Raw genomic sequence first — 24521 nt, forward strand, 5'->3', positions numbered from 1 at the left:
AATCTTTTCCATCCCCACCCCCCTATCCTACTGCTATGACTAAACTTTTCACAATCAACCCTCAATTCCCGTCCGCCCCCCCCCTCATCCCATTCCCCAATTTCCCCCTCCGTTGATGCTTCCAATTATCTCACAGGTTCAATTTCATACCGTGTATCTCCGAGCTCCTGGGAGCTGCTGCGTAGACTCCTTTCTCCGAGATACTGCGTAGATCTCCACTACTCTAAGATAGCTTTGATTGCGCATACTCTGAAAGACCGGGATTCAATACTTCAGTAGTAGCTTTGCTTCCGCATTGTACAGGCGCCCGTTATATAAACCACACTCAAACTAAACAAAACTCTACGGAGAGTGTAAACAGTAAAAACAAAACTCTACGGAGTGATAATTTATTAAGTTTGATGAGAGAGGTGAAAACAAAGTGATTAATAATGAATGGAGATGTAAGAATATCAGGAGAATATCCACAACAACTTTGCCACAGGGACACAATAACAATAACAAAAACGAAAAATACTTATTTTATATAGTTTTTAAAGCCCCTCCCCCTTCATTCGCTTCTTCCCTTATGTTTGACAAATTTAAATATGTTTAATTTTATATAAACAAAAATTAAAACACATTTTTCATGAATTAATCAAATCTGATATAATTTATTTCTAAATTATTCTCCTTATCAATTCTGTATTGAGACTGAAAGATATATTGTCTAAATATTGCCACTTCTCAAACCCTAATTAGACATTTTTAAAACTTCTATTTAAAATTTAAATATTTTGCAAATACTGTAAAGTCTGCATGTATTATGTGATTCAAACAAAACTTATATTGAATGTCAAAAATTTGTCAAAATGAGAAATATAAAAAATATTTTCTTTTCTTCTTTCTTGGAAGTATATATAATATATATGACTGAAGAAGAAAATAATATTATTATACTTAGAACATTATTTTCATGAGAATTACATGTAAAGCATTTTATTTTTCAGGCAATATTTTTAGAAAAAAGTACTTCGATATTTTTTTAAAAATGTGTTTTTCATTGAAGTCTGTTTTGAAGGAATATTTGAAAAGGATTTTTCTGAAAATAAACAAAATAACATTGTTTTTATCTGTTTACTATGTAGCCTTCTTCATTGTGTAGCAAATATCTTGTGTCTGTGTAGCAGATACAGTTTGTAGCAAATAAATAGAATGTTGATGTAGCAAATATATATAATATAGATAAGATATAGTTTATTGCTAAAAATACACATACAAGTTATAAAAAATGTGCAACTATTTTAATATTGTTTACTATATTTATGTAATTGTTTAGATATGCATAGGGTCTGGCATATACATGGCCGGTGTAGCAAATATTGTGTATTACAGATATAGTGTGTAGCAGATACAGTATGTAGTAGATAAAGTCTGTACTGTAAAGCAGATATCGTGTGTAGCAAATGTAATGTGTAGCAGATATGGTATGAAGCAGATATAGTGTGTATCCAATACAGTGTGTAGCAGATATAGCGTGTAGCAGATAAAGTGTGTAGCATATGTAATGTGTTACAGATATAGTGTGTAGGAGATATAGTGTGTAGCAGATATAGTGTTTACTGTAAAACAGATAAAGTGTAGCAGATATTGTGTGTAGCAGATATAGTGTGTAGCAGATTTAGTGTGGAGCAGATATAGTGTGTAGCAGATATAATGTGTTACAAATATAGTGTGTAGGAGATATAGTGTGTAGCAGATATAATGTTTGTTTACTGTAAAGCAGATAAAGTGTTGCAGATGTAATGTTAGCAGATATAGTGTGTAGCAGATATAGTGTGTAGCAGATATAGTGTGTAGCAATTAAAGTAGCAGATATATATTGTGAAAAAGATAAAGCTAGTGTAGCCGATATATTGTGTATTGGTGTAGCAGATATAAAGAATTATACAAGAAAATTAACCCAATACTTTTAGTTTTATAAAAGTTAAATATTCTTAAAAATTATTCATTCATCAATTAGTTTCCTCACTATTCATCTAGCGCTTCGGAGAGCAGAGAGCTAATTGAAATCTGTTTTCAAATTAAGAAAAATAAGATTTAAAATTATTTTGCAGAATCCAAGACGAAGTAGATTAAAATTAACTTTGTTGCCTTTATATTTAATTTCACTCAAACCAATCCAAAATTCCTTTCCAAGACAATCTTTGCAAAAATCTGTTTCAATTTAGTTTGCAAATTGTTCTGGAAATTATGAATTATGGACACGAATACGCTTATATACGAATACCATGAATCAAATATTCAAAGGTTTCCGGAGTGAAGGTCGTCTTTGATTTACGATTGGTATTTTTCAAATTTACAAATAATAATAACGAAAAAAGCTATGAAAATTTGCTGCCAATCAGTTCATGTGTTCATGATGTTTTTATAAATACCCCTGGATTCGACACAGAATTTAAGTGTACCGTTGTCAAGCGACCATGCCACTCTATTACATGAAGGGTCATTGTAAAATGATGCTTAACGACCCATTAAAGCTGAAATTATTTAATGACTGCTGAAGAGTTTTTTTTAAAAATATTTTTACAATATGTAATATAAAAAAAATGCTTGCATATATCTTAGTGGATTAGAAATGGACGAGAAAGGCTCGACATTTTTCTGCGAGCTTAAGTTCATACTCATTTCGCGCATTTCCTGAATGAAACCAATGAAAATTCAGTCAAATCGTCAAAACCCGCGAAAATTTTTCCATGGAATGAAACAAGCTTAAATAATTCATAACGGATTTTTTAGCATTTTCTTTTTATCAATTTTCCTTAAACTAAAGGAATATATGAAGAAAAAAACTAAATCGAATCTTTCACAATAACTAATACGAAATGAAAATGATACATCGATGGGACTAGCGGGGGGGGGGGGGGGAAAAATATAACAAAAATATAATTTTTAGATAATTTATCAATTGTGTTTATAAAATGTGTTTATAAAGAAATGCTCTAGCTTGATATTTCATGTGTTCAGAGATGTTTAATTCTATTGATACTCTTCAGCTGTTTAAACCCAATGTAAAAAATGAAAATACATTTGGTTAAAAAATATCAATAATTAAACAATGAAAATGGAACTTTTACTTTTTAAGAATTTTCTTTTGATCTATCAACCTATATATATTTATAGATGTATATTTAATATTTGACTCAATATTCAAATATCTTGAAAATATGTAGATTAATATAAAAGTAAATATATTCATATTTACTACATTTTTTCATATCTTTTTTAGTTGTGATTCAATGAACAAATAAATCTTCAAAAACACTTTCTTGAATTACGTTTCCTTGTTATTAAATCAAAGATGGACATCATATTTAATATGCAGTAACATTTTCCTAATGTTTAGAATATCGAGTTCTATATCGTAAACTTTGAAATTAAATTAAATTCCAATCTGTTTGTTTTGATAAGGAAATCAAATAACTTGACTAATCTAAATGTAAAATATAATATTTGATACCATAATTTAAAAGTAATAAATATGGCTTAAAGTGATCCTCCAATTCTAAAATATGGCCTTGCTTATTCACGATGATACCCTATAAACTTGTAGTACATAAAGGCTGAATGAAACTTCTTATTTTTCTCTCTGAAAAAATTGTTATTTTTAACTGTGGATAAAGGTTTAAATGTAAAATTTAAATGTAAAGTTAGTTGAAATTACTTCTATAGTTCCTAAAATACCAGTTATAGATTTTTGAATCCCTGAATCAGTTTGCTGGTTTGAAAAGTATCTTAATATCTATTGTTGATGTTTGTGTATAGAGACAACTCAGCAGTACTTAACCAATCAACTCTTCACAATCAGGAACCCTTTCAATACATAGACTTAACCTAGATCCAAGATCCTAGATCCTAGATCCTAGATCCTAGATCCTAGATCCTAGATCCTAGATCCTAGATTCTAGATTCTAGATCCTAGATCCTAGATTCTAGATTCTAGATCCTAGATTCTAGATTCTAGATCCTAGATCCTAGATTCTAGATCCTAGATTCTAGATCCTAGATCCTAGATTCTAGATTCTAGATCCTAGATTCTAGATCCAAGACAGTAGACCTTAAACTTTCCGGCTATAGCCCATAGTAATTCATAACTCATACTTTTCCCAAATTAAAATTGTAAAAGTGTAGAAGTTGTGAAGTGGAAAAATTACCCGCAGAGGGTTGTGGAACTCCATAAAAATGTTAATTTCCGTGCCGTGAATACTCGACATAACATTATTTTTATCCGCCGCAGAATTGAGAAATATTAAAAACTGTAGAACAAGTATTGAAGGGTTGGATCAAGCAGGGAAGATATGACCCCGCGTACGTGATCGCCCCGCCGCCTCAAGTCGGTTCAGATCACCAGCATAAAACCGCCGCCGCCTTTTTCGCAAAAAAGAATAAAAAGGGCGGGAGTATTCCGGCTTCTCCGCGCCGATCATGCGAACAGAACCCATCGAATGATCATCTTATGACCGGATTTGCCGGGATACTGGGTCGGTGCCCACCCCCTCCCCCGGGCATCCTACTCAAGAAGATGCTGGAGCCAAGGGATAACCAGGGGCTGGGGAAGGTTCGTGTGTATCTCCGGGTTATGACGGAGAGTGGTCTAGAGCATGGTAAAGCTGATTTCTTCAAGATGGATAAGAAGAAGAAGCAGGTTACTCTCCTGGGTCCGGAGAGGGTTGAGGACGGAGATAAACCTGATCAGGACCGGGAGAAGGTTGGGTCTAAACCTGTCAGTGTTGAAATAGGGCTTGAGAAGAAACCCCTGGATGTCCTGGCTCCAAGAATGTTCGCGTTTGATGGAGTTTTTACAGGTAAATACTATTGAAACTTTTGAATTGAAGGATTTAAAATTAATTCTGGGAATATACGGGAAATCCACAAGAAAATAATTAAGGAATGGGTTAAAGTAAGGAGTAGCTGTTTTGGACATATTAAATAAAATCGCCAGGGGGAGGGGAACCGGCTGAGTATGTTATGGACAGATTCAGAATGCAATCTTTTTTTAAATTCCGCGGGCAACGCCGGGCACTTCAGCTAGAATCTATACAGTAGATAAGTTCAAATTTAGAAAATTCAATACTTAAAATAGACATCAATTGCACTGCAACAGATGCACGATAAAATTCAATTAGAAAATGCATAAAATGCACTTTCTGCGTTAAGGATTGCAAGTGAATCACTCCGTATAAAGTTTCCAAGTATGAAGTTTATTCCTCATATTTGTATTTGCTGCTGGACAAAAGGATTTCTAATGAAACTTTAAACATTTTAAACTGTTAAAGTTTTACCAAATACAGGAAGACAACAAGTAAATTGCTGTTTATTGCAAGCCCAGCATTTTGCTAGAAATTGAAAACTTTATCTAAAATACTAAACTAGAAACTTCACAACTTCACAACATGGCAATTTTAAAATCAAAATATTTTATTAAAACATGTTATGAGACCAAAAAAGGGTTCCTTCACGTTGGTTTGTTTTCGACTAAAGGAAGTATACATATTTGTCTGAGGGGATTATAAAATTATGACGTGCCAAAATGTTGATCGGAGGGTAGTAAGAAAGATAAATAAAAAGACGACATTTATATAAAGAGGGCATATATTCTTTAACATCTTTTTTAAAGAGTTGCATTACATGCATCAATAGATAAAAATATTTGAAAATAATTAGCAAACAAAATTTCTATGAAATCCATGCAAAAATATTATTTTGCAAAAATGAATTCAACTGGTTCTGTTCGGAGGAAAACCAAAAGTTTTGTCTGAAAGTTACAAGTGAAGTTTCTAGTAATAGATTAAGTTTTCCATTAAAGGTTCCCGGACAAGAAATGTCTTTTCACACTGTTTTAGAAAATCTCAGGAATTTTAATCTTGAAAAGAAGTTCTTGTAGTTTCCCTTTCTTTAATTTAAAACCATCCGCATTAAAGGGATAACTCAACAAATCACAATCTTGACTTTCATCCTTTAAAAAACAAAAACTGGGGAACTTTGTAATTCCCATTCGTTTATAAAAAGCTGGTTTTGATCGAATCCCGCAAAGGAATTAAGTCTTTGCCACAAACTCTGATTTTTAATCCCAATATCTTTGCAACCCAATGTTGAATGAATTCTGTTAGATCAAATAATCTAAGCTGAAATAATAAAGCTTTACACCATCAGATTGCACAGATATAGGGTTTTGGCAAAGAATCAAGTCCTTTAATGTTAAACTTAAAAAAAATGATTTAAATAAAATTAAATAAAATTAAATAAAATAAAATAAAATAAATAAATAAATAAAATAAATTTCTTTAAATTCAGCATGGTTTTCAATAGTTTTACAACTCATTTGTTAAAACATCTCTTGGGGATTTAAAGAAATTGAGTTTTTGCCACAAACTTTAATTCCTATATCTGTGCAACCCAATGTCTTAGACTTTAGATATTTCAAACTTTGAAGTATGTTAGCTAGATCAAATAAGCTAAGTTTTAATTATCAAAGGTTTTCATTGCCTTGCAAAGAATAAAGGATGAGAAATTTTAGGTTTAAGAATAAATTCCTCTCCATTGTTTTCAATTTATTAATTTTCTAAGGTATTCTGAGAAAACAAATTTAAAAATGTTTGAGCTCGAAAAATATAAAATCAAACAAAAAATGTTTGTAAAGTTGTGATTCTTTTTAATTGTAACAATATCCAAAGTAGCTTAGAAATCATGTTTCTTCTTTTATTGATACACGCAATCAAAAAAAATAATATTATATTTATAATAAATAAAAAATGTAGATAATAGTTGATGTAAACTTTATAAAACGACTTAAACTTTTTTATTAACTCATGTCATTTTAATTCGTTTTCGTTAGGTGTTTTGCGTTAAAGTGACTGTTTTTTACAGATCCTTTTAATTTGAGAAATTAAGTATCTATACTTTTAGACCAGCTGCAATTTGTTTAAGGCTACTGAATAAAATACTATTGTTTGGATTCTATATCTTTAATATTTATAGATACACAGAATCTTTAGAATAGATAGTGTAAAATTAGAGACAGATCCCTTTTTAAAAAAGTTGAGCTCAGATTTTCTTCCGTCAAACTTATATTAGTTCCTTTCCTTCGCAGAATTCTCTAATTAATCAATTAATAATAATTTAATTAATTTTGCAGCTTTAATGAATTAATTATCATTACAATTCATTTAAGAAGATTACCTCGGGACATTGTTTATGCATTTTTATAAACTATGGGACGTAGTGTATATATACAGTTGTAATTACTTTGGGATACGTGGTCTGTGAATACAGTTGTTATTACCGTGTATACACTTGTAATAACTATGGGACACAGTTATAGTATTAAAGTACAGTGTACTTTTTTTGGGGCACAGAGTGTTACAGTTGTTATCACTTAGTGACTGAATGTTTATATTTTTAATAATTCTGGGACACTGTGATAAGAGATCATCTTTTTGTGAAACAGTCAGTTAAATTTTATTACTTTTGGACACCTTAAATTCATTTTTAAATTTTCACCGATATGTATTTTGACCTCAGAAAAAAGTTGTAAATTATGTAATGTTTAGATGAAGATACTCAATCTGAGCTGTCATCCAGCTGTCTACCTGAATTTATACAGTCCGCTGTCTTTGGGACAGATGCCACACTTTTCAGGTAACTGTCATGCCCATCTGTCACACAATGTTGACAATTGTATTCTAACAGTTAACATCGGTAATACTAGCTTAAAAGACCGATTAAGCTCTGATCTAGTTTTGATACAGGGTGTCCCACGAAACTTGACAGAAGCACGACGGCCTGAAAGTCGTCTTTGAACTTTGAATATATTTGTGACATTTCATCGTCACCCTACTTTCACATGTATGATTCTTGATACAATAACTACAAAATTCTCCTAGTCCTGGCATCTGCATAATGTAGTTTATTGTTCTGATCAATATTAGCGGATATATTAAGAAGTTCGTTTACATTTAAATTTTACTAAGGGTAAATTATTGCTAAGAAAAAAGACTACGTTCACTTCGTTTTGTCACTGTCATGTTTCGTGGGACACCCTGTATGAAAAATTCTGCGATCATCTCTGAATCATGGTCTAAAACCGGTTTGAAGCCGACCTAAGAAGTGAATCAGGCTTTTGGGATCTATAACGCTCTGTTCGGTTTTCTTATGAACTTTTTATCTTTAGGTTTTCAATTTATTATTTCTTTCAGTGGTTTTACGAATTTTGTTTTACTTTTCATTTTTCATCATTACCATTTAGCTTTTCTATATTGTTAATATTGTTTGAATTTAAAAATCTTTATATCTATATTTTTTATATTTTCAGTTTTGGGCACTCTAACCTTGGAAAGAGCTTTACAATGTTGGGACGCGATGAATCAAGTCGAAGCATTGGAATCATTCCTACATCTATATCCTGGATATTCAGGTTTATATTCTTAAATCTATATCCTGGATATTAAGGTTTATATTCTTAAATCTATATCCTGGATATTCAGGTTTATATTCTTAAATCTATGTCTTGGATATTCAGGTTTATATTACTATATCTATATCCTGGATATTCAGTTAAGTTATAAACAAACCTTCAAAAAATGTTCTTTTCTGAAAAACGAACATTTTTGACGATTTTTTGGGCCTAACTCATTTGAAATTTCTTTTCTTCACAAATTCCAACAGATCTGAGTTCCATGATTGAAAACGAAGAAATTGATATGTTACATCATAATTTCATGATATCTTTTTTTAAGCTTTCTTTTGTAGTTTTTTAAGCTTTGGAGGCGATTATTTTATCGAATTTCAGAGCTGTCGGCCTAACTTTTGCAGGAATTATTCACAGTAGTAGTGCAATGCGAAAAATTACCGCGCTCATCGCACGCGCCATTAAAATATAGTAGTTTTTATCGACACCTTAGTGGCAAGTGCACACCCACCTTTGTCATAGAAAATGTGATGAAAAATATAAAATTAGTCATTCTTAATAAAGGCTTCTCTATGAAAATAGAAATTAACTCTTTTTTTTCTGTAAAAAAAAACAATAAAATCTTTCTTATTTTTAAAACCCTAACGAATCTTTTGTTAAATGTAGAGTTACTTGAAGTTACGTCGAAATTCCCATTTAATAATTTCTGAGAAATTGTGTTTTTAATTGAAATGAATTATAAAGGTAATACCTCCTGGTTTATGATATAAATGTCATGGTAAAATGTTTATAGTTATAAGAAAGTAAGGAAACAGCTTTAATAGCCATGCAGTTTGCAGGGTTACAAGGGTTTGTATTCTCTATAGATCGGATGCATTTAATAAGCAAAGAAAGGTTTTTAAGAATAAAGTGCATGTTACCGACTATCAGGCCTGGGCAGAAACATGTTTTTTCTTTTCCCTTGCTTTCCATCCCTTCTTCAGAAATCCCCTTCTACCCTTTCCTTTCCATATTATTCCTTCCCCCTTTCCCCCTTCCCTTTCACCTGCTTTCTTTCCTATTTCCCTTTCCCCTTTCTCCTTCCCTATTCTTCCTGCTTCCTTCCCTCTTTTTCCTTTCCCCTTCTCTTTTTTCCCATTCTCCCTTCCCTTTTCTTCTCTTTTCTTTCTTATCCATCTCCCTTCCTCTTATTCCTTCCCCCTTTCCTCGCATCTTACCTTTCTCCTTCCACCTTCTTTTATTCTTATATAATACAAAAATCTTTTTATTTCTCGTTTTTTCATATTTTCCGTTCTTCTTTTTCTTTTTTCTTTTAATTTATATTTTGATTTTCTTTCCTCTCTTTTTCCTTTCTGACTGACTCGTCTCGTCTTTTTTACGTTCCTGTCATGTTCTTAAAAAAATTACCAGTTTCAAATGTTACCTGTTCGAAAACTTTCCCACTTCCTCCCACTGTTTCCTATGTTTAAAGTCCCCGTGAAGTTTTCATTTAATTTATTATTCTTTGTGAAGACAAGACACATATGTGCTTCTTTTATGCTGACTGTAATTACTCATTCCCTACAAATACTTCAATGGGTTACCCTATACCTCGGGCTGTGCGTCGTTCTTTCACGGGAACGAACGGAACAAAACGAACGATTAAAAAACTAGTAATGTGCCCAGCCCTACCTATACCTACAAATACTTCAATGGGTTACCCTATACCTAGGGCTGTGCGTCGCTCTTTCACGGGAACAAACGGAACGGAACGAACGATTAAAAAAACGAGGAATATGCCCAGCCCTATAAATACCTACACGGATTTTTAACAGTTGCCATCAAAACTTGTTTTAACTTTTATTTCAAATGATTAGGAAAAGAGTTCAGATTATATATTGATTAAATAATTAACGTTGATTTTGTATTATTTAACGATGATAATAATTATGATTTAATTTAATTTTTTTACTGTGATAAGGTAAATTTTATTTCTTCATTTCTAATTCTCTACTCACACGCTCTTTGTTGTCTCTTTTGATAATAATAACAAAAACAATAATAAATATTATTATGATATTTAGGTGCGTGAAGGAGGTGAAGGAGAAGACAGGGATGAGGTTAACCATCAAGGTGTCCGCCCTGGAGATAGCTGGGAATAGAGAAGAGTTGAGGGACCTACTAGTTTCATTACGAGGTCAAGAGGTTCAACATCAAGGTAAGAGATGTCAAATAGGTCAATGAGATCTAGGGTAGATTTCTATAGTGTAGGAATGAATCATCAAGGTAAGAGATGTCAAATAGGTCAATGAGATCTAGAGTAGATTTCTATAGTGTAGGAATAAATCATCAAGGTAAGAGATGTCAAATAGGTCAATGAGATCTAGAGTAGATTTCTATAGTGTAGGAATGAATCATCAAGGTAAGAGATGTCAAATAGGTCAATGAGATCTAGAGTAGATTTCTATAGTGTAGGAATGAATCATCAAGGTAAGAGATGTCAAATAGGTCAATGAGATCTAGAGTAGATTTCTATAGTGTAGGAATAAATCATCAAGGTAAGAGATGTCAAATAGGTCAATGAGATCTAGAGTAGATTTCTATAGTGTAGGAATGAATCATCAAGGTAAAAGATGTCAAATAGGTCAATGAGATCTATAGTAGATTTCTATAGTGTAGGAATGAATCATCAAGGTAAGAGATGTCAAATAGGTCAATGAGATCTAGAGTAGATTTCTATAGTGTAGGAATGAATCAAGATGCAATTAGGCAAGGTTATAATGCAAGGAAAGTTATTTCAGAGGAGTACGCATCTTTTGTACTTCAGTGTACTGTCTCTGGGCGGTAATGTAAACACAAGACGGATATCGAATCCTGACATGGGATCCATCTTTTCATAAAAAATCAATAAAATATTCTGGTCATAGGAAACATTTATGTGAATTATCAAAATTATCAAAATTTAATGCTTTTAACCTCCTCGGATACTGAATGAACACTGATGCATTTATTCTTGTATTAACGTTCATTGTATTATAACCTTGCAATTAAACAACACTGGGCCATAAGTGAATCTATTTACTGTAGAAAAAAATCTGGAATACACAATGAACTCGGTTTTGGGGTTAAAAACTGGTTCAGCAGTCTGTTTACAAGCAATCTAATTAGGCTAAAGTCGAAACAATATCTACAGTTTTGAAATGAACATTAAATTAGGTTGACCAGTTGCAACTGCAAGGAACCGTTAGTCCAAAACGTTATGACACTTTTTAGTCGACCCAGTCTTGATTGAAAATTGAAGCATAATTTGCATAGTTGTGAGGATATCTTTGACTAAATGACAAATGCAACTTAACAAATTTTACATTTTGAAAATTTTTTATTTTTTGGAAAGTTACCATTTGATAAAATGCCTCGGTTTTAATCTTATTGGTATTTGGAAATCATGTACACTCAGTGTACAATTATTGTACAGTCTTGAATATTATTTTCTAGTGAGTATGAAGGCTAAGCATTTTTTTCTAGTGAGTTTGGAGTCTAAGCTTCATGGCTCTGGTTTCCAATCTTTGACGGAAGTTCGAGCTTCGTCAGCTGAGAAGGCTGGTTATCTTCTGGACTATGCTCTGGCTCGGAGAATACATAGTACACAGGTGAAGTTTTAATTCTCAGCTACACACACGTTAATTATATAATATACAGACCAAAAACAAATTGAATAAACTTTTCTGAACTAAGCCAAAAAATGATTTAAACTACTAGCTAACTCTGCGAAACATGATATTGATTTAATTTTTCCGCAAGAGCAGGGTTACTTTAACCCTTCAATTTAAATTAAAAAGTGTTCAAAATTAACTTTTAGAAATTCATATACAAAATGGAAATCAATCATAACCCGATCCACAGACTAACCAGACTGCGCATGCTCTACCTGGATAGGCCAAGCAGAAAATGTTCGGGAAAAGTAATTATTGAATTAAGCTTAGTTTATTAATGTAAAATTGAAGCTTAGGTTATTAATGTAAAATTGAAGCTTAGGTTATTAATGTAAAATTGAAGCTTAGTTTATTAATGTAAAATTGAAGCTTAGTTTATTAATGTAAAATTAAAGCTTAGTTTATTAATGAAAAATTGAAGCACTTTTGTTAACCATCGTCAATTATTGTTTTTACTTGAAATCTAAGTTATTGTTCCCTGACCTTTCTATACCGTGATTACATAGACGATGTGAATTTAAGCTTGATAATCAGCGAAACAAAAACTGGAAAATCGCTACGACATAAAGAGGGAGGGGTGGGGTAATTGGGGAGAGGAGAAGGTCAAAAAGTTCATTATTTTTGCTAAAAGCATAATGTTTATTCTTTGTTCATTGAACCTATTTGTTAAAAGGAAATCATTGCAAATTTTAAAATGGGTACAATAGGACAGTATTGGACAAAGGAACTGAGTTTTTGCCACAAGAAGACCTATATCTTTGCAACCTGATGATGTAAACTTATGACATTTTAAACTTGATCTAATCTAATTCATAAACAGTTTGAAATATCAAAGGTCTACGACAGTGAGATGCAAAGATAACGGATTAAGAAAATCAGAGTTTGTTGTCAAAACTTAATTCCTGTTAATAGGATTTTTATTTGTTGATCAGAACTTTCTTTATGCACATCGAGTAAATCACAATCTTGATCAGTCGGCTAGGCAGTCGATATGGTAGGGCTAGGCAGTCGATATGGTAGGGCTAGGCAGTCGATATGGTAGGGCTAGGCAGTCGATATGGTCGATATGGTAGGGCTAGGCAGTCGATATGGTAGGGCTAGGCAGTCGATATGGTAGGGCTAGTCAGTCGATATGGTAGGGCTAGGCTTGGCTTTTCCTTCCATTGTGTATTCTTTGAATACTTTTCATAAAATCTAAATAAATCAAAGAAAATAACAATAATTATTTACTACTAATTACTTTACAGGGAAGTTAAGAGAATTTTTGATTTCCTGAAAACGTAAATTTTAGTAATGTTATCGTCTTTTGAGATGAAAATTCACGGTTTTTTTATAAAAACTTCGCAAAGCGGATGTAATTTTTCAAATGTCCCAATTGACAGAGAAGTAACTTAACATCCCATTGAATGTTGGAGGAATCATAGCTAGGTCGGTAATGTTGGTCAACGGGCGATAAAATTCATAATTAAATTATAGCCCTGTTTAAAATCTAAGAATAATATTTTGTCAAGTTTCTAACCTTGTAATATTATTTAAGGGTACCTCGCACTTCATGTTGAGTCTTCATATTTATCAACAAACTGCCAACAGTGATCAATATCTTGGTAAACTTTTATGCATAACAATTTCAAATATTTCTAAAGGAAAATTTTATCATAAATTTACTTTAATTAACTTTATGCCTTTGATAAAACTATTCTTTATGTTTATTAGTTTACACCTTCGTAAAAAAGTGATGTTTTACAATTTTATTTTTATACTATTAAACTGATAAAAAGACTGTTTTCTAATGTGTATTTGATGTTCTTTCAAAACCAATAGCTGTATACTAGTTACTTAAAAAATATAAATGGGTCTGTGTTCACAAATTCTGTCTTTCGTGGTCATTACATTATTGAAATCATAACTTAAGTCTTTTCTGCAGAAAGCATTAAAAAAAAATTTTACTCCAGGAAAAAGTCGGTTGAATCTAATAGATTTCGGGCACTGTGAGAGAAATCTAACTAAAGGAGGGAGTATCACTCAGGTATTGTAAAGTGAGAGAAATCTAACTAAAGGAGGGAGTATCACTCAGGTATTGGACTGAACTTTAAAGTGAGAGAAATCTAACTAAAGGAGGGAGTATCACTCAGGTATTGGACTGAACTTGAAAGTGACAAGTTGATTTTGCACGCTTACATTGCCTTCATCACGTATTCTATACTTCAGTCATAGTTATAAATTGCTAATCATATAAAAACGTAGAAGCTAACAATTAGTTTTTTTTCACATTGCGTTTGTTTAATTGCCAATTAGAATATAAAGAACCACGCAAATTTAGATTTTTCTTAAATCTGTTATGATACATTTTACATCCTCTATTGTACGTTGTTTTAATGAATCCATCCTTGATATGTTTTTAACTTTCTTTCTGAAGTGTTTATATACTCTTAAAATCAGCCTTACAAATCATTATAATATTTACGGAAGATTTTTTTGGAAAAATTGGAAAAAGCATTTTTCTCAATATCTCTCTAAATTCTTTCTCCTATATACCCTCTCCAATCTTTTATTTTCAACAAGACAAAGTTTTTTCAATATTCTCCTTGTTATACTTTTGTTACCCCCCCCTCTCGCCCTCTTCCATTCCCCTTTCTCTAATCCTCCCCCCCCCACCCTGTCTATTCCCCTTCTGTCTCGAAAAGTTTCTTTTGCTAGCAGTATATAGCAGTATAGGTGTATATGTTTAAACTGACTAATTGCTCTATGTGTCCGTTCATTTTACCTGGTATTTCAAGAATCCTAGGATTCTAAACCTAAATCCCCCAAAATGTCGATTTCCCTGAAACTGTTTCCTTAAAAATATGTTAAACTGTCCGGTCAACACATTGTTTATCCTTTCCATCAACATAGTCTTAACTTTTAGATACAAACTTGGTTTTTGTGAACTTCATTAATTAACCCTAATGGGCTAAAGATATTTAGCAGATTTGATAAAAAAGTTTCTTTTAAAAATCATTTTCTGTACCCAAATCATTATAAAGATATTTTGCAGATTTTGAAAAACATTTTCTGCAACTGAATCAGTTTAAACCAAAAAATCTAATATTTCCAGGGGTAGGATCTAATAAATGTTGAGAAGCAGTTTAATTACATATAACTATTTAAACTACTTTTTCCTCTCATTCACAACAGTTTAACAACAACTTCTCACTATTCATATAATACGACATCGGGTTTTTATTGCTATTCATAGATATGAATAAAACATATATAAATATTTTTCTATTTTGAATTGTGTTTGTTTAGGCTGGTCTTGGTCATGTTATTCTTGGGATATTAAACGGGCAGCGTCATCTACCATTTAAGGTGTGTATCATTGTATATCATTAATAAACACTGCCAACTAAAATATCCTTATTTAAACATTTTTCACCTTTGAAATCTTCAACCCCTGGGCTAAAAATTATACAAATATGTTAGAAATGGCAAACCAAATACAAAGGCTTCGCAAGCCTTTAAAGTCGGACCCGTCTCAATTGTTGAAGCATTCTTTTCGTAGATCGCTGTACATTAGCAAAATTGGAGATTAAAAACAGACGGAATTTTTTTAGCAGAAGTAACTTTAACAAAATTTGCGGTGATTCCCTTTATTCTATGATTTGCATTATCTCTTGTTTCTATTGCTGGAATATAGTTTGAATTGTTGATAATATTGGGCTTTCTTGTTAAATTATTGAAGCCTGTCACCAAACTTAGGGAGGGGGAGGGGGGTTACAGAGGCTGGGTGGGTGAAAAGTGAGTGGAGGGGGGGGGGGGTAGATGACAAGGAAAAAAGAAGCAAGATGGTCCTGGTCTGTAAAGAGAAGAATGAAAGTAGCTGAGTATTTGCCACAAACTCTGATTTTCTTATTCCTTTATCTTTGCATCAAAATGTCGAAGACCTTGGATATTTCAAAGATCTTAAATATTTTAAACTCTGAATACTGCTAGATAAAATATTTAAACCATCAGGTTGCAATGATAAAAAAGTTTAAATATTTGAGTTTTTCTTTTCCTTGATATTAATATATTGATATCTATGTTGGTATCTCTATAAAGGAGTCCAGGGTGACCTGCCTTCTGAAGGACTGCCTGGCGCCCCTGAAGAGTTTGGTGGGGATGGTTGCCCACGTGTCCCCCTCCCCGCCTCACTACTCTGAGACCCTTCACACAATACAGCTCGCCAGTAGAATACATAGAATTCGCAGGAAAAAGAAGGTAAAAAGATCCTTTCCTGTATCCTGGATCATGTATCCTGTATCCTGTATCATGTATCATGTATCTTGTGCTTTGTATCCTGTGCTCTGTATTCTGTGTCCTGTATTGTGTATCCTGTATCCTGTATTATGTATACTGTATCCTGTATCCTGTATTATGTATACTGTATCCTGTATTGTGTATACTGTATCCTGTATTGTGTATACTGTATCCTGTATTGTGTATCATGTATCCTGTATTGTGTATCATGTATCCAGTATTGTGTAATGTGTATACTGTATCTTGTATACACTAGATGAAAGAAAGATTTTGCAGTTGAACTTTTCAACTGCATTGTTTTAACCCAGCTTAGACATTGAAGACAATAGCAGGGTTTGTATTTCTGTATCTCTGACTAGGATATATTTTCTTTATTTTATGTTTACATTGTGTACTCTGTGTAATATGCATATTAGTTTAAACATTATTATCATCATGGTATGGAATCGAAAATATGTTTATTTTCTGTCATTGAGCAAGGAAAAGAAAAAATGTGTAAACAATTTCTCTCAGATATTGATCTATCTATCTATCTATCTATCTATCTATTTCTACTTATATATATATGGTAAACCTCGCTGTATTTACTTTAATCTATAGCAAAGTCTATACATGATGTTAAGTTGAAAAAACTAAAACTAAAATACAATTTTCTATATTTGCATTTTAATCTTTAATTTGTAAAGTTTTTAACATAAAATAGATTTTTAAAGTTCTAAATTTAACGTTAACAAAGTCTTACAAATGTTCTTTTCTTGTAAATTAATTTTTCACAGCTTTTTCAATACTTAAATATTGACTAGAAAATCTTAATGTTTCACATCAACAAAAACCTCTCATTGTCTTTCATTGTCAACAAAACTTTTTCTTAAAGTTTAACTTATTTCAACGTGTCTTATACAGTTCATGACCCTGTTATCCTTTTACTATTCCTGGTATAAGTAGAACTAGGGTTTCCAATTTTCTAATTATCCTGGAACTACTGGAGACTAGTGGAACTGCGGGCGGAGAATCTAAACTTGGTTAATTAGCTCCAGGCCCAGGTTCAGGATTTACTCCGGGTACATACAACTACTGTCAGGGAGGAGAATCTGACCAGAAATCAGATTTAATACCATGCTGTCATGCAAATACAAAACTTTTTTGTTCTTTTCTTTCCAAGGTTTATTTGTGGGTTTGGACAAAAACTGTATCAGTAAGAAAACATTTTTTTTAAATAATAAATTTTTTGTTTAGGCCGGAGGTAGTTCTGGAGGATCCGGATCTGGGAGTTCAGATGAGAATCGGAGATTGGTCAGACTAAACCGGATACCAGGCTTAGGTAGGTCAACTTTTACAGTACAGCACAGTACAGCACAGTACATTATAGTACAGCACTATACAATACGATACAATACAGTACAGTACAGTACAGTACAGTACAAACCAATACAATACAATACAGTACAGTAGAGTGCAGTAAAGTACAGTACAATATAGTACAATAAAATACAATAAAATACAATACAATACAATACAATACAATACAATACAATACAATACAATACAATACAATACAGTGCAGTACAGTAGAGTACAGTACAATACAGTACATTACAGTACAGAACAGTACAGTACAGTACAGTTCAGTACAGTACACTACAGTACAGTACAGTATAGTACAGTTAAGTCTAGTACAGTACAGTACAGTACAGAACAGTACAATACAGTAAAGTACAGTGCAGTAAAGTTCAGTACAGTGTATATTTTGCACTTTAAAAACTGCAGACAGGGTATTAAATATTAAATTAAGAAAACATTACCTTTTCAAAACGATTAAAAGTTTTATTTAAAAAGAACTGAAAATAGTTTCAAGTTTGTAAAATTTTGAGTTTCTTGGAATATTTTCAACAGAAAGTATCAATGACTCTGGTCAAGGAAATCTGGGGTAATTTTTGTAATTTGTGACCCAACCCCTTTTTAGAACATTTGCAGTTTTTTTTTACCTTGCTCTGATTTTTTAGTCTAATCTTAGGTTCTCCTTATTATGTTGTTTAAATTTAAGACTGAAATACGTCCTGAATATTTCACTTTTTACACAAGAAAATATTATATTTATGACTTAATTATACTGGTAAAAGTGTCCGACAGAAGTATAAAAAGCTGCTGAAAAATGTAAAGTATACGACGGATAATTACATACTTCAACTTTGCGCGCCCAGATTAAAGAAACAGCGCGCACTGTTTAAATTCCGCGCACGTCTTAATGAAATTCAAATATCTATGTTTCAATTATCTTATTTAATCCTGGTTGGGCCATTCAAGTACAAAGGGGGGGGGGGGCTTCAATACCCCTCACCCATTTTTGACAATAGAATTGAGATGGGGGTGTATTTGTTTTTCAGCATATAATATACTTTTAAAATTTTTCAGAGTGTTTTTCAAAAATGTTAATTATAGGCCCGTTAAAGCTACAGAAAATACAAGTTAAATGCTATTTTAAGTTTTTTTTGAATCCCCGACCCGCCCTTCTAACTTTACTGTACTGTATACCTTATATGTTATAAAGAAGAAAGATTTTTTTTTGAAATATTCTGTTCTCATTTTTGAAGTAATAAACGTGGGGGGGAGGGGGAGACCAGTTTTTACGTCTTATCAGATGATATTTCTTTATGCAAAATTTTTTTACCTTTTAATTCATTGCACGGTATAAACACATTTGTAATGCTTAGCACTTAGGATTTGAACTTGTATAAGATTTGTTTTTATTATTTCTCACTACAAAGAATAAAGATGATGATTATTGTTTAGTTGTTTTAAATTCTACTGATGTTTCCTTTATATACTGGCTTATATTGTAGCTTCTTGCTTTATACAGGGCGACCTGCAGGGTGCACTGTAGGTCTATATATATATCTATATATATAAATTAAAGTTTAAATTCAAGTTATACATCAAATTATGTGTGTACGACGCAGGTTTATGTATAAATCCAGGAACTTTATAAAAACTACCCATAAAGATTGCTTGAGCATGAATCAATTCGTAGATAAATGAAATTTATCAATATTTATGAATTTTTCCTAAATGTTTAGTGTATCTATTTATATCTGAATTTAGATTAAAAAATCGATAAAACAACATTGATAATTTTTTTCTTCCTTATATACACAAAACATACTACATACATAGAACTAAACTCACCGTTAACTCCCTCCCCTGATTATATTACGTCCCTAAACTGTATTATACTCCTACGTCTTGAAGCTGTAGCAAAGTTTTAAAAGTTTGCCTAAGTTTGTATGAGAAGTTTATCCTATACTTCACATAGTAACCTTACAGGGAGAAGAGAATAGATCAACTATACCCTCTGGTAGGTTGGGGTGATAAGATACATCTACGCCTACGCTTTATTTGTACCAAATAATTTGACATTTTTGGGTTGCTGTGGACTAGTATTTTGTAACCAGTATAATTCGAATCAATCTTCAGAAGAACCACAGTTGAAAGAAATCAATTTTCAGATGGTGAAAAATGAACAACTCCATTAGTTTTTCTTTTTGTTGAAAGGGTGCCGTTGTGAATCAGATTTAAACAGAGGGTCCCATTATTAATATCAATAGTTCTCTCAAGTTATTTCTGTCCCAACTAAATTTAACTTAATATCCATTTCCACATTTATTTATCTATTTACTTCTACCGTTTTTTCTATCTATCTATCCATCTATCTATATAGAATCTGGTAGATTTTGCTGCATTGTGCCTTTATGAAGAGATTATTTGAATGTGAAACTACAGCTATTTTCTTTTTTATTTATTCTTTCACTGTTTTATATTAATTCAACAATATCAAGAAAATTTTATTTTAGCTTTCAACAAAAAGTTTTGTAGATTGTAAAAAGAAATATAAAAATGGCTGGATAATGTTACATAATTACAATTCTATTATTTTGTATTATTTCTTTAGTTACCCCCTGCGGGGAATACATTAGTTACCAGTGCCCTCCCCATCCTCCCCCCTTCTACCCTCCCCCCTTTCTGTCAATACATGATATAATTATTTAAATAGTATTATAGCTTGGACCCTTTCCACACACTCCACAGTTTTTTTTATGTTTTTTAAAAATGGATTTAATATTAATTTTAATGGCCTTTAGTAGAATTAATTATGAAAAATGATAATTTTAAATTATTTTCAAAACTTTTTTCCAAAACAAAAAATTTAACTCCTAATCGTATAAAAATTGAATTCAAGCATAATTATTCCAATTTCAAACATAGCTTTTTACACAACAAAAATGATTAAATATGAACATTTACAATCAGTTTCAGGAAGAACCTTTTTGCTTTATACATAATAAAAGTTTATTTTCTTTTTATTATATATTCAATAAGAATGGGTTAATAGAATTAGTATAATTAAATTCTGGTTCTATATGTGTGCAGAAATATTTTTGCACAGTACTGCAGACAAAATTAGACCAAACTAAAACTCTGCAGAAATGAAATCAATGCAAAACTTTTAATCTAAACATTAGCAGAGGATAAAGGACAAGCATTTTCTGTATCATATATATCTACATTTTACTGCTTTCTGCCTTTTGGTTTGTTTGTTTGTTAGTATCCAATAAACCAATAAAAGCCTAATCAAATTTATTTTTCTCAAATTTAGAAAATTCAAAAATAACAAACAGGAAAATCTGCTACTACGATGTATTTATTTCTAGAAAGAGAACGCACAGCGCCCTTTAATCAAAGTGTTCAAGAAAATTTAATAATTTTTCTTTAATTTTAGGAAACTCCAGCTCCGACATGACGACCTCTACTGACCCGTCCTCCTCCGAGCAGTCCTGCGACACCGTGATCTACCTGGGGCCGAGGGACGAGGAGGGGACAGATGCAGAATCCCCTCCTGTATACCTACCCACCCTATTTACAGGGGATAACAGGGGGATGATGTCCAGGGTGTTAAGGGGCAGCACGGCTGAGTTGCCCCCCTCAAAGTACCGCTCCCTGGACCGTAAAGGATCATGCTCCCCCCGCTACTCCCTCAGCTCTCAATCCCCTCCCTCCAGCCACACCAGCACGCCGGTTAGAGCACCCTCTACGCGGTCAGGAGGATCAGGGCTACTTTCCCCCGGGGGTAAACGATATAGTTCCCTACCCCGGAACCCCCAGGGGAAGATGCCCCTGTATGGGAAGGTGGCAGGGTATAAACAACCTCCTACTCCTGTTTTACACCAAACTCCTGGAAAATCTGAATCTTCAGGTTAGTATCCCTTTTCCTATAATTCTAAGATCTAATTTTAAGTAAAATAAAACCTGTCAAATGATGAAAATAAAACCTGTCAAGTTTGGTGACGTCATATCAAAACAAGCTTAGCTAAAAGTTTTCAACATCGTAATACCACAAAGAATAAAACATATTGGCAGAAATTATTAACTTTCTTAACCCTAAAGGCATTNGGTTTCTAAGATCTCAGCCATTTGAGGTTACAGAGAGCATAAGAATCGGTGTCATTTCAAAACCAGGCCAGCTAATTTTTTATGGAGAGATAAAATATATTTTTTGGTTAATACACGTGAAATTTTATAGCTGTCTAAATGATGTTACACAAGAGAACCCCTTCTTCTTTTAGCTGGAAGGGTAAATCCCCCTCCTTCCGTTAAACCCCCCCCCCCTCTCCGTTATCATTCGCCCTGGATCAGCAATAGAACAATTAAGAAAAAATTACATTACTAATAGATCTACAATATGTTTCATCCTATTAAATGTTCTACAGATGGGCATCGATTTGAAATCACCAAAACGTAACACAAATACGATACAGCATATCTATACTTTTAAAGAATGGGCTGAAATATTTCATGAGTAGCCTGGGGGTGACATAGGCTAAAGTAAGTTCAAAATTTTTTTCCTCAAACTTTTATTTTTTTTTCGACATTTTATCTTTTTTTTTCCACTGGCAACGCCGGGCCCTTCAGCTAGTATTAAATACAATACGTTTTTTGTTTTCAAAAGTTGGGTGAGTAAAAATTATCTTGCTGAGCAAAGAAACTTTTTAAATATTTTTTTTCGTTGCTCTATTTTTAAGCAATGAAATGATAAAGAATATCCCCATCTCTAGATATAGTAACATGTGTCAAATTGTCTAAACAGTGTCTCAAACAGTATCTATTAGTTGTTCGCACATCATTTAGACAAATCTATGCTATTAATGGTAATACTGATGATTCTAAATAGTTTTTATTTCGGGATGAAAAAAAATGCAATATCAAAATCAAGTTTTTGGACACACTAAAATTAATCGATTATTAATATGAATGGATGAAAGGATTGAGATGGAATTTTAATCATGAAATTTGGTTAGAGGGGTAAAATTAAATATAAAATATATATTTGTATATTAGGACTTCTTGACAAATACTAAATTACAAACATTAAATCAAAAATGCAATATCTAACATTCATATCATTCCTCTAAATTAGAGAAATTAAAAAAAAACATTTTATAAAGCGAAAAATTTCTATGATCTGCTTTCTTTAACTTTCGAGCCTGTTGAATCTTGTATTCTTTTTGTTGAGCATAAATCGGAAAACCCAAATTTCAAATGTAGAAATCATAGTCTAATCTCACAGATGCGCTGGTACCAATGGTTTCTAGTCTTTATTCTTCTGTTATTTATACACTGAAAAATACAATATCTTAGAAATATCAAATACAATAATGAAATACAAAATAAAGATAAAATTTTACATACCAAATACGCTCAGATGAGTTAAAAGCTCCTAGATTTAACAAAGTTCCGATACAACTCACTTTACATGGTCATCCTTATACATGGTTAACTTGAAGACTGAGGCCGAAATTTAAAAGAGTGTCGTTGAACAAAACTCCCGAGTTTCCTTTTTGGGGTCTTTACTTTTGTGTAGATTTTGATTTTAGAGATTCGAAAAAATGGATAATATAAAAAACCTGAAGAAATAATATGTCATTACAAAAATATTGATAATCACAAAAGTGCCTAACCCCATTTCGTGAAACCCGGGTTTTAAAACTGGTTTTACTAACGATACTCTGTCTTAAGTTTTGGGCTCTGGGAGTATGCTCCTTGTTTACAATATTTTAATACAGTATACAAAAGGGATGTTGCAACTTAAATGTAGAATAAATGCCATCCATCATCCCGCAGAAGGGATTCTCACTCAACACTTTTAATGATTAAGAATATATTTTTTGTTGTTTTTTTTGGGTCCAAAATCTGATGAATTGCAGTTTAGCGTTGTTCGATAAAAAATCACATAAATACCAGCAAGCCATATTTGATAATTCTAAGAATTGAAAAAATGACAAATTTACTAAATTTGGGTTCATTTACATTTTACATGTGAACATTTTATCTGAAATAAACATTTTTTGTTTATTCTGAGAATTTTTTTTTCTACAAAGCTAGAATGAAAAATAAAGTTTAGTTTTACAGTAGTCAGCACTTTCTTTATTTTCAATTCATGCTTGTACAACTATTATAGGTTCTTTGTACAATGTACATAAATTGTACAATATACATTTGTAAAAAATATACACGTACATCTCATTTTGTATATTGTAAAATGTACATGTTTACTAACTGTTTATGAAGAAAATTTTCCAATATATTTTATTTACGATATCATAGTTTGTACATTTAAATTATGATAACCTACTCTAGGTGTGAGTAAGGAAGAGTTATGGGTGGATACTGTGCCAGTCTGTGATAAAGATGTGATATCAGTTCAGTACAATGATAACCAGGTAAATATTACATGTTATGTACTGGATATTGATATATATATAAACTAGCTGAAGATCCCGGCGTTGCCCGTGAGAAATTCTTTTATTAATTAAAAAAAAAAGTAAATAAAAAATTCGATTTTTTTTAGCCTATGTCACCCCCAGGCTTCCCATGAGTGAACACACAAATTTTAGTCCATTCGGTCCAGCCGTTAGGCCGGCTAAAGGAAACATTATAAGAATGTCTTGTTTTATTGTGTAGTATACAGATCACAGATTACGTTCTTTTTCCGGGAATTTAACATTTTTTTCAGTTAAAAACTTTGAAAAACGAAAATAAAAGTTTGAACATGT

The 24521-nt window shown here is 32.1% G+C and overlaps 1 protein-coding gene across 1 annotated transcript; it reads left to right on the plus strand.

Moving 5' to 3' along the window:
* The first annotated feature begins 288 nt into the window (after positions 1-288).
* On the plus strand, positions 289-24236 carry LOC111697171 (kinesin-like protein KIF26A). Its single transcript, XM_023467074.1, has 14 exons — positions 289-484; positions 3805-3847; positions 4331-4844; positions 7590-7677; positions 8351-8452; positions 10510-10643; positions 11951-12075; positions 13676-13742; positions 14091-14164; positions 15427-15486; positions 16219-16377; positions 17653-17737; positions 21191-21664; positions 24106-24236. The coding sequence occupies exons 1-14, from the start codon at positions 432-434 to the stop codon at positions 24234-24236; spliced, it is 2109 nt and encodes a 702-aa protein (XP_023322842.1). The 5' UTR covers positions 289-431.
* The last annotated feature ends 285 nt before the right edge of the window (positions 24237-24521 follow it).

Source organism: Eurytemora carolleeae, unplaced genomic scaffold, assembly GCF_000591075.1.
Source record: "Eurytemora carolleeae unplaced genomic scaffold, Eaff_2.0 scaffold128, whole genome shotgun sequence".
NCBI classification, from domain to species: Eukaryota; Metazoa; Arthropoda; class Copepoda; order Calanoida; family Temoridae; genus Eurytemora; species Eurytemora carolleeae.

What these genes read in the sequence shown, in the direction of transcription:
- LOC111697171 (XM_023467074.1), top strand. Translation starts at nt 432, where the DNA reads ATGAATGGAGATGTAAGAATATCAGGAGAATATCCACAACAACTTTGC. An exon ending in AATCAACTCTTCACAATCAG is followed by an intron (nt 3,848 to 4,330) that starts GAACCCTTTCAA and finishes TGGATCAAGCAG; the next exon opens with GGAAGATATGACCCCGCGTA. An exon ending in GGAGAATACATAGTACACAG is followed by an intron (nt 12,076 to 13,675) that starts GTGAAGTTTTAA and finishes ATATTATTTAAG; the next exon opens with GGTACCTCGCACTTCATGTT.